The 11,840-nt window shown below is 36.5% G+C and overlaps 1 protein-coding gene across 1 annotated transcript in view; it reads left to right on the forward strand.

The window, feature by feature from the left end:
• The first annotated feature begins 4,754 nt into the window (after positions 1 to 4,754).
• The window catches only part of LOC110866017, an 11,970-nt gene continuing 4,884 nt past the window's right edge, over positions 4,755 to 11,840 (forward strand). Inside the window, exons 1-5 of the mRNA XM_022115371.2 lie at positions 4,755 to 4,881; positions 5,754 to 5,994; positions 9,649 to 9,749; positions 10,665 to 10,998; positions 11,767 to 11,840. The exon at positions 11,767 to 11,840 is cut by the window's right edge and continues 541 nt beyond it. Coding sequence (XP_021971063.1) covers positions 5,851 to 5,994; positions 9,649 to 9,749; positions 10,665 to 10,998; positions 11,767 to 11,840 — 653 coding nt within the window. The 5' untranslated portion in view covers positions 4,755 to 4,881; positions 5,754 to 5,850. The remainder of the gene's footprint in view (positions 4,882 to 5,753; positions 5,995 to 9,648; positions 9,750 to 10,664; positions 10,999 to 11,766) is intronic.

Raw genomic sequence — 11,840 nt, forward strand, 5'->3', positions numbered from 1 at the left:
CACGACGCACACAACGCTTAAACTCTTTTATAAACGCTAACTGCTCTCGCATGTTATACGTGACTAGTTGAATGCTTGTTTGCTATTTTTACACAGTGATGACTTGCCCTACCACCATACAGGGGTTGTTAAGGTTTACTTACTTTACGTGCTCACTACGGTGGACATGTGTCACGCATACACTACTTGCAATCATGTTTATTAGCTTGTATCATTGTCGATAGCTTACTTGATTCACCCTTTACGTGTTACATGTTGGTTATGCGTAAACGCTTTATTACTATACTTATGCAAACTTGTGTACTCATCTTTACATTATTGTATTGACTTTATTTTAACGTATGTGACAGGCTGATGGATTTTCTGCTGGAAATGGATCTAGGATTTCTAGAAACACACCTAAATTTTGTTTGCAAGTTATGTCATGTTTTGTTGCTTGAGAACTACTGAATTTCGTTTGACTTATGTGAGGATATTTGTTTGATTGTATGGGAAATTGCACCTTTTTAATATTGTCACAATTAGTCGTTATGGATTCTCTCGAGCAACCTATTCGCATCATGCCACATCCCGATGATTCCGCCATCGGTTGGGGTGTGACACGTTTAGCCTACTTTTGATTAGAGTTGTGTTTTGCAGGTATAAAGGAGTTTAAGGAGCTATTCGGGAGCTTTACGGACCATTGGGACGCCAAACGAATCAACTGGGAGCAGAAGGGGGCCGTCGACGACGCCCCGTAGATGTTCCGTCGGAGAAAAAAGGTCGTATACAGGGGAATAAGCCGTCGTTGGAAATCCATACATGCACATGGCATCGCCGACGCCTCACTAGGTCGTCGGTGACGGCCTTCCGATTGAGGTGACGCGAATTTTCAGTTCTTGCAAGTTGGGACGAATTAAAACACAAATTTTCAACCATTTTCGAGAGTTACACTTACTTTGGAGGTTTGAACTTGTTCTTGGAGCCTATTTTCATCATCCATCCATTCCCAATCATCCGAATATTTGAATCATCAACTGAATTCCTAATCATATCCATCCTACAAACCTAGTTACCATCCATTGATTCATCTCTATCAAATCTTTCACCACCACAAACCCTAACCATCATCCTTATCACCTTGAAAGCTCCAAGATGTCAACATTCAAGCTCCAATCCATCGTTGATCAAGTATTGTTCACCATGAATGGCTAATTTTTCGAAGGTTTCACCCCGGTGTAGGTGTTTGTAAGTCTAGGGTTTGAACATTGTTCTTAGTTTGATTTTGTGACAAATTGATTTGTATTTGAATTGATTGATAATTGTCTTGCATTGGAACTATATTTGTGAATTGTCGAATGAGTTATGAAATTTGAATTTGCAAAATAAGTTTGTGTATTTATGCTTTATCATCCAAAAGGTTTTACTTGTCCGAAGTAACGAAGTGCATTGCGGTCCGTTATACGCGTTGATAGCAATTGGCACCTAAGCTTCGTGATAGAAATCCGTTAATGACATATCCAATTGAATTAAATCTAAAACATGTAGAAACCCTAGGATTGCAAGTACTGAACCGGGTGTGAACCTTGTTTACATATCTTGCTTTAATCCATTAATTACATTTCTGTACAATTGTTTAAGTTTTGCTATAATCAAAAATCAAATTGTCGGTTCACTCCGACTCACTTTTCAACAAACCAATCAATAACCTTTTAGCAAGCTTCATAATAATTGTGACAAATCTTTTAAAATCAATCGAATCCACATACAAACCACAAACTCTTCGTGGTTCAACCCCTTACTACCGCTAACTATTTGTTTGAGGTAATTTGGGTATTATAATTTATTTTTGATCGGAGCGCGACACATCCGATCACCTGTTGATGTTGAAAAGAATAAAAAGAAACATGAATTTGTGAAACAGGAGACTACAAAATTTGAGCCGAAACAGATTTGGAAACCAAATGTTGATATTTCAAAGCCAAAATAAACTTGGAAACCAAAAACATCCAAGTTTGAACCAAAACAAATTTGGAAACCAAAAGTGGATTTGTCAAAGGACTGACCAAAAGACAGTTCTTCAAGTTATGATTTGGATATCATTCCACTTCAGCATCAAACAAAGCAAATCCAGATGTGATTCAATTCAACATCACCTTGAATTTGAAAAATTCTCAGAGCATGAATGCTGACCTTGCCAAGCAACAGGTGGTTTTTTTAGCATCAATTATGGAATCGTATGAAAGTCTGGTGGCAGGTAGAATAGGAATCCTGAACATGACTAAGGAATATTACGACCAGATAGATCCAGAAGAGAAGAGATGGAGCTGATAGAAATCAGATGATGTATGGCCAATGTTATCAGTAGGGCCCAAAGGTTTATGGAGATTACCGGCAGGCAATGTCTTGAAGGTCCAAACACAAAACTGGGATTTGACAAATCCAAGGTTACGTGTTTTAGATGCAAGCAAAAAGGACACTTCAAGAGAGAGTGCTCAAATCGAGAGGTGAATGAAAACGTAAATCCTTTCCATGATGATTACTACCAAAAGACAATCTACCATCGCAGCAGTGAACAACTGCCAAAGATGAATCAAAACAAATTGATGAGGGATCTTCAAAAGAAAGAAAGAAAGCTTTGGTGGTTACTCAAGAAGACAAGGGCTTCAATTGGAATAAATACATTCCAAAAGAAAAACATGCATTGGTTGCTGAAGTGAAATCTAAATAATGTTCGGAGGACACGTGTCATTCATTAAGGCCATCAGAATATTTGTTTTCTCGCTCAAATGCATGTCTTCCAAATAATGGATGAATAATTCTTAAATCAATCTAGTTTTTTTCAGTCATCCCTTTTAAAATTTCAATATACCTTATTTACATCTCTCATTATATGCATCTATTCATCTTTATTAATTTATTGAGTAAATTACGGTTTTGGTCCCTGTGGTTTATAGGTCATTGTAGTATTTTACAATCTTGAAACTTCTTACAATTTTAATACCAATGTTCTATTTTATTACAACTTTAATCCACATTACTAACTCTATCCATATCTTAGTTAAAACCAAGTCAAATGTTAGTCATGTACAGGGGTAAATTTGTAAATAGGCATAAATTTAAAGAAAGAATGTGATGTAAAAGCAGATAGAACCGATGCGTTTCGACATATGCTATGAAATAAGCAGTTCAACTCTAATAACATGAAATGGTAGCCATAGTACAACACAAAGTAGTAGCAACGACGGCACGAAAGAAATTTATACTATTCCAAAGCCAACAAGTTTAACTGCGTCAAAACAAAGCATACAGATCATGACAGTGCAATAATTAGCAGCAGTATATTCAGTTCAATTTTGAACATCGTTTTGACCGGCTGACGCCGCCTGCGCTGCAACCGGCGATGACGTTGCGCTGTGGTCGACGACAGGTTCAGGTTTGGGGGCCAACTCAAGTAACCCATTCGGCTTTTAAATACGAATCATTTGCAAAGCCAGGATCCAAGCAAGTAATGGGGCCTAACTCAAGTAACCCATTCAAAAATCTTCGAACACATGTTGATTAACAACAATGGCACCAGCAAATATCTCACCACAGATGAGCTCTGGTTTAATCCGACGATGCTGCTGTGCCGCGTCCGATGAAGAAGATCACTGAGAACAACCACGTAACTGGTAGAAAGTTGATTTTCGTTCTTTTCGTTTATTTCAATTTATGGCTCTTTACGATTTTACCCGTGCACATGACTAACATGTGACTTAGTTTTAACTAGGATATGGATGAAGTTAGTAAGGTGTATTAAAATTGAGATAAAATTAAAATATTGGTATTAAAATAGCAAGAAGTTTCAAAATTGTGAAATATCCTAATAGCCTATAAACCACGAGGACCAAAACTTCAATTTACTCTAATTAATTGTTTGATTTTGATTTATGTCTATACTATATAGTAAAATAAAGTATTTAGAGGACACGTGTCATTCATTAAGGATATCAGAATATGTTTGCAACATAATTTTTATCCTCAAATTTATTCGTGTAAAGTTCTCTAGCAGTAGGAATGACATCAAGCAGTGCTTTAAAATCCAAACTCTTCCACTACCGGATTTCCTTGAGTATCTGTGTAACATTTTATCTTTTCATCCCATCTACCTGCTTGTTTAGCTTCTTCGAAAGCTGCAGACATTTCATCCAATCTATACCTACAATGCGTCTTTCTCTCATATTGGGTAAAGGGCATAATTATTGTTCACTTAGTGTCTCAATTTTGATTTTCTATTTAACTATGTGTTTTTATGCTATTTGTCTAAAACCTTTATATCTTTTGTAAATCTTCAATTTACCTGATGATTAACAGTTTTATTCTATTTGTGTTTGTTAGGGTTTTAGCAATATAGGAGATAGCCATGAAAATTTCAGTATGTTATGATTTTTGTTCTATTTTTTCAACAATGCATGTACATGAAATCTTTTGAGTATTATATAATGTCCTATTCAATCACAAACAAAAAAAAAAAAAAAACATTATCGTACATTCATATTGATAACGTGTATAAAAAAACCCAGTTTCCTTCCAAACTTCTTCATCTATTCATCACAACCATCATATAGATTAAAATTTACACATTTTTATTTAAATTTTATAACATAATAAAAAATATATTCTAAACCAACTCATTTTCTAAACCATAAATTTCAAATTTAATCCTGTAAAAAAGATAAAAAATAACCCATATAATAATAATAAAAAAAATCAGCCCACACAAACGTCACGAGATCCAAAACCCAGGCCCAGTATATATCAAAACCAATACTCACACACTGCGGTTACAGTTACACCGTCACGAACGAAGCAGACGGCGAGAAGTTAACCGGATCCTCCGCCGTTGTTTCGTCATCGGAGGTTCGTTATTTTTCCGGTCATAATCTCGGCAACTATAACCGTTTACACACTCAATATATACACTTACGTACATGATTATTCGTCACTTTTTGTACGAAAACCTAGGGTTTCTTCGTGCCAGTTGTAGATGGTTAGATAGTTCTAGATACTTTGGATGTTAGTTATGCAGAATTAGTGAATTATTGTTTTATGTTGAGGATTGTTGCTGGTTATGCATTGCTTATTAGTATGCTGAATTGAAGTTTTGTTGATTTCGGTTAAGTTTGAATTTATGTTGTGTAGATGCAGAGTAATGTTGTTGATGGTTGTTAGCTGTGCAAAACTAGTAAGTTTTGAGGATTATTGAGGTGGAGTGTGTTGTGGAAATTAGAATGTTGTGATTGACTGATTGATTGTTGCTAGTTATACATTGCTTATTAGTTTGTTGAATTGTGGTTTTATTGATTGTTGTTATGCTTGAATTTATGTTGTGTAGCCGCAGTGTGATGTTGTTGATGGATGTTAGCTGTGCAGAATCAGTATACAGTGTTTTAGTTTTCGGATTAATGAGGTGGAGTGTGTTGTAGAAATTAGAATGTTATCGTGATTGATTGATGGAATGATTGATATTTGCTGGTTATGTTGAGTGATGTTCTTGATAGACGTTAGCTGTGCAAAATCTGTAAATCAGTGTTTCAGTTTTCGGACTAATGAGTTGGAGTGTGTTGTAGAAATTAGAATGTTTTATTTTTTGTGATTGATTTCTGCTGCTTATGTTGAATTCTGCTGGTTATGTTGATTTGAGATGTTTGCTGGTGTACATAGCTTATTAGTATGTTAAATTGCAGTTTTATTGATTTCGGTTACAATGAATTCATGTTGTGTTGCTGCAGAGTGTTGTTCTTGATGGACAGAGTCTTGAATATATGCTGAATTTGGTTTGGTTCGAAGGAGTTGATTAATAGGGACGTCGTTGGACTCTAGAAGTGCATGTTTGGGAAGGGATTGATGGATAGTACTGATGATTTGAGTTTTAAAATTATTTTTTCTGGAGATGGAGCTGGAAGGTTGCGGGATCGAGTGAAGGAAAAGCTGAAGGAATTTATGGGCGACTACACAGATGACACTCTTGTGGTATGTTTTGTATATGAATATAGCCTTATGGTGATAGTACGTAGAAATTGGTAGAACAGATTGCTATTTGTTTGTTAGTAAATTTATGAAGAAATGGAAGGGCACACTCATAGGTTTTAGTTCCTATTTTTTAGTGGATTACAACATTGCCAGTTAAGTAGCTTTTGCACTTTTGCTGAGAAGAATGAAGTACAGCGACAACTATGAAATTAGTCTGTTAATCTAATTACAACGAACTGCATTATACCCAATCAAAACAAATAATTCAACAAATACATGTACTTTCACTAGGCACACTTTACCAATAAGTATCATGTGTACCTTGGTTTTAAAAAGCGCGCCTCAGGCGCGCGAGGCACAACAAGGCTCACACCCTGGGGCTTTTTCGCTCAGCGCCTAGAGTAATTACAAGAAGCCCCAAAAAGGCGCACTTTTTTTGGGATTTTCTGGGCTTTTTTGGTCTGAGGCGCGCGCCTCTCGTACCCAAGGTGTTTTTATACATCTAACTGTTGTACCTTGGGTTTTTTGGCTTGTATGTGCAGCTAAAATCATACAAAAACCCTACTTATAGCTATATTTTGGGTAGGGAAAGCTAAAAACCTATGGGATATATAAAAATATATATAATTAGCTTGCGCCTCGGCTATGAAAAGCCCGCCACTTTTCCGCTTCGCGCCTTGGTTTAAGACCTCGTCGCTTTTGTGCGTCTCTCGCTTTTTAAAACCAAGACAAGATGTGTAGAATAGGTATATGGCTGTCATCAATATTACCACATAAGTGACCATCATCATTTGCTTTTTTCTTCATCTAGGAATTGTGGTAAGTGTGATGGTATTCATTGTAGAATATATTTGTTTTTGAATACATGGATACTTTCGTATACCTCCTTCAAAACTTGGTATAGTATCATATATAATATACCCAACAAAATATCAAAATAGTAGATGTGCCCAGTTTTAATTACCCTTAATCCTTTCGTTAAAACTTGTATTTTTTTTTTTGGGGGGGGGGGTGTTAGGAGAAAGAGAAGGGTATAATGGTCACACTAAAATGTATTTAGTGAAATGTATGTATTTGATAATGATTTTTTCTGGGAGGGTAAATATGATATTGTGCAAGTTTTAGGGGTATATATGAAATTGCCACTTGCATATATTATGGCATATAGTAGCATGAACAGCCAAAAGTTCAAGATATTGTAAAACCTTATGCGTCAAAGTTGATCATGATTCATGATCAAGATACCAAATACCATGAACCTTTAGTCAAGTGAAAGGAGGTTATTGGCTTGTTGCTATTTATGCTCAAAATCGTTGCATCGTGGGGGTTGCGTTGGCAAATCTGGTCTGTACGGAAACAACATATAATGTGTTGGTGTTGCATTGGCTTTACTAGAAGAGTCGTTTAAAGTTATGTAGCTAGTTTAATGTATATTACTTTCAACCACCTTTACTTTCATAAATCTTATGTTGTGTCATGATGATGCTATGATCTATGACACTGCTGTTAAGTTGATAAAGTTATTATATCACACTTCTGTTGAAACTGTTGTTTCTCATGACAAGTGTAAATTGTTTGAGCCTTATGAGGCTCCCTTGTATCTTCTCCCTACTAAAAGCTGTAAATACAATTAGGATGCTGTGATCGGTGGTGAGGCGGCGTTTCATGTATATCTGATGCTGTGATTACACTATCGGAGATGTGAACTCTATAGGAGAGTTGCTGTGAGCTCTGTAGCTGAGTTGTTAAGAGCTTCCTGTCTCTCTTTCTTGAGTGGCAGTTCTTTCTTTAAAATGAGTAACCCCAGTTTTGTTAAGCTTAAATAAAGAGGCAGGAGGTGAGGCTCTCTGAACGTGTTACAGACCCATTTTCTTTTATCTTGTTATCAAGTTACATGCCATTTTGTGTATTTTATTTTCTTCAAGTAACAGCCCATTTTCTCACCTTTTTATGTTTTTCTTTTTCCATAAAGTTATTTTAATTTTTTTGAAGCATTTTTAGGTTACATGTAGCAGAGGTTTTAGGTTTCAAGTAATGCTTCTTAGGCCATACGGTATGGGGGATGGCCTAGGGCCGGCGAGGGCCGGCGCCGCCCCAGCACACCACCCCCTAGCCCTGTCCCCTTCGTCACCGTCTTGTGGAAGACGTTCAAGCCGGGCCTCCTCTCCTCACACACACATATACATACAAAACACACACACACACACATATATATATGTGTGTGTGTGTGTGAGGCCCATCCCCCACACCCTAGGTCCATCCCCTTCAGCTCCATTCTCACACCCGCTTATGTGGACGTCTACGTGGCGGAGCATCCTTTGAGGATTACCCTCCTCCACACCCCATAGTCTTAGGTTTGTACATAAAACAATTTTAGGTTTTCAGTAAAGCTTCTTAGGTTAGGCTTCTGCATAAAGTTTCTTAGGTTGTACATAGAGCTTTTTTTATTTGTATTTGTTTTAACGAGCTACTTTAGTCGTACATAAAGCTTGTTTGATTGTATATAGAGCTCGTCTAAGTGTCTAACTGTAGTACATAAAGTTTCTTTAGAGCTTGTATAAGTGACATGTCACCTGCCCAACGCATTTCTCTCTCATGCCCACTCACAACAAATTCTCTTTCTTCAAAAACACCATTCTTGTTCCTCTCTCCACCATACACTCACATAACTCATATTTTATAGTTTTTCACCACAAACTAAACCACTCTCTCTCTCCTTAAAAACAACTTCACCGAATAACAAAAACACCAAAAAATTGCCACATCACCAAAAACACCTCTCAAATATGCCTTATTGGTGATGTTCTTATATATCACGTCATATGTATATTTTTTGTTATTTAACTGTTGGGCGTATAAAGATTAACAATGTAGTAAATGCTATCTATAATTAATTTATAATTAGTGTCTGAATACCTCGCATGCTTGAAGCTCTCACCTCACCTCGTGCCTCTGCTTTTGAGACGTAAAAGACATTGAGCAATTCACACTTTTTTAAACCACGATTTGGAAAATTTTTATGAACACTTTGGCAAGATTATCATGCAAGAAATTCTGATATGCGATTATGCACACAAGTGAAGTGACAATATGATGACTATTATCCATAAAAGAGGTCTGATGACAGGTTGTGAAGGCAAATCGTCTTACTGTCCCATAAAAATTGTGTCAAAATATTGGATTGCATTAATGTTTATTTGAAATGGTCTACTAAATAATACACTGGTGTCTTCTAAAAGGCTTGAACCCGCACCTAGAGTGATTTCAGATGCATTGTGTGAAAGTCCACTCGGTGCATTTGCATTAACATAAATATAAATATCTTTTTCTTAGTGTTAACAAAACAATATGCATATCAAGTTTGTACTCTTCCTTGACTGTTGTGGAAACCGCAGAAAACACGAGGGTCTGCTATTTCTTTTTTTGCAGCCTTTTAAAAACACTACTTTTTATTTACTGACTTATTGGGAAAACAACAAAACCAACTATAATTGTATTTATTAGATACTAATATTTTTTGACGGGGATAATATCTGGTTCATGCATCAAATTGAACTCTCAGTTTGTGGACATCATCTATGATGCATTTAGAATTGTGTCATGTTCACATATTAAAACCTTTGATTTACTTTATCAAGTATTTTGCTTCTGCAGGAATATGTGGTTGTCTTGCTTAAAAATGGGCGGCGAAAAGAAGAAGCAAGGAATGAGCTGAATGTTTTTTTGGGTGATGACAGCGACTCCTTTGTATCTTGGTATTACCTCTGTACTGGTTCTTTACTAAACATCTAAACGATGAAGATAGTCTAACCCATTTACTTACAAAATGGTCTATATGAGTTATATCTTATCTCTGAATAGGTGTGTAAACGAGCCAAGCCGAGCCCGACTAGGCTCGAGCTCGGTCGTCATGTTTTTATGAAGCTCTAGCTTGAGCTCGGCTCGGTTCGAGTCTACTTATTTGAGCTCGAGCTCGGCTTGCGAGTAAAACCCATAGCTCAAGCTTGGCTCGAGCTATTCTGATAACCATTTCAAACGAGCTAAAATTTCGGGCTTTGGCTCGAGCTCGCTTCGATATTGCTTAAACGAGCCAAAGCTCGGCTCGAGCTCAGTTGACTAATGTTATTAGTTTAAATCATATGGGCCTAAGTTGAAACCGACTTGGGCTTTTTAGGATTGGGTTATAATCATCATGATAATATATATAAAAGGACTAAACTTTTGTGTGGGCTCGTTTAGGCTCGCGAGCATAAACGAGCTTCGTATTTCAGGCTCAAGCTCGGGCTCGATAACTAAACGAGCTGTATTTCAGGATCGAGCTTGTTAAAGCTCGGCTCGTTCGAGCTTTTAACCGAGCCGATCCTGAGTAGCTCTTGAGCCTCTGGGCTTGTTTACACCCCTATCACTGAAGGGAAAGTAAAAACTTTTTTAGCTAAAAGGAAACTCTATGAGAGTCATTTTGTTTGAAGACGTTACAGTAATATTGAAATAATATAATATTTGGAATCATAGTTGGCACAGAAAATTATAAATATAGCAGACAAAAGGGTAGAGGGTGTACTCGACCCCTTTTGATTCTTGTTTTTTACCCAACCTGCTTATTTCGCCACCTCTACGAGATTATGTTTTATTTTGCTATTATTAGTATGCTTATATCTTTCTCTGTGCAGGCTGTGGGATCATTTGCGATCAAACCTTGACCTATATGCACAATCAAAAGAATCTCCTCCTGATGAAGCGGCCAAACAGAAACCTCATGTTCGTTCTGAATCAGAGATGATAGATTCCGATAAAGTATCCAAGAATCGGAGGAGCAAAGATTGGAAAGGGATTATAAGAGACCTAGATGAGCCACCTCCGCTTCGCAGTGCCATCATATCCAATATCAGTTCAGAAGACGATAAAAACCAAATAAAACGATCACCTTCGCCTCAACCACTAATTCACCGAAAAAGAGGCCGCAGTGGTGAAAGAGGTCACACTGAATTGAAGTCACAAGTCGAGGTCTGAATTCGTTTCTTCTTTTTTTATCCCCTTGTATCTAGGCCTGTAAACGAACAGAACGTTCATGAACTTGTTCGGCAGGAAGTTCGGATATTTAATAAAAGAATGAACATGAACACAATTTTTTGCTCATTCGAATAAATGAACGAACATGAACACACATTTTGTTCGTTCATTTATGTTATTGAACGTGCGTTTATGTTCGTTCATTTGTGTTCATTTATGTTCGTTTAATTTACGTTTGTTTATGTTCGTTCGCTTATGTTTGTCCGTCATGTTCGTTTCAGTTAAAATACATAAGTAGTTATATCTATACAAATATTAAACATAATGGAACTTTCTAGTACTTATATAAATATAACTAATTGGTAATTGGGCTTTCTAGTAATAAAAATTGGTTTTCCAATGGAATTTATCGTTATTAGTCATTAATTTATATAAAAAATTACTTTATGTTCGTTTGTTTATGTTTAGTAAATTGTGTTCATTTATGTTTCTTCAATTATGTTCATTTGTGTAATTGTGTTGTTTATTGTTTGTTAAATTATGTTTGTTTATGTTCGTGAACTGTTCTTTTAGGTTTTAAACGAACGCGAACATGCCCTTTTTCTTAATACGTTTACATGAACAAAAAATGTGTTCAATTAAAGTTAAATGAACGAACACGAACATGCCTCTGTTCGGGTTCGTTCGGTTCATTTACATGCCTACTTATATCTATCATTTATCAATATATATCTCAGCACGTGCTAATTTGTTTGCTTTCAGAGAGAAGCCGTTTCTAAATCAAGGCTAAGCGCGTCACGAAGGCTACTGCAGTTTGCGGTCCGAGACGCGGTTGC

The sequence above is a fragment of the Helianthus annuus genome, chromosome 11 (assembly GCF_002127325.2).
Source record: "Helianthus annuus cultivar XRQ/B chromosome 11, HanXRQr2.0-SUNRISE, whole genome shotgun sequence".
Classification (NCBI taxonomy): Eukaryota; Viridiplantae; Streptophyta; class Magnoliopsida; order Asterales; family Asteraceae; genus Helianthus; species Helianthus annuus.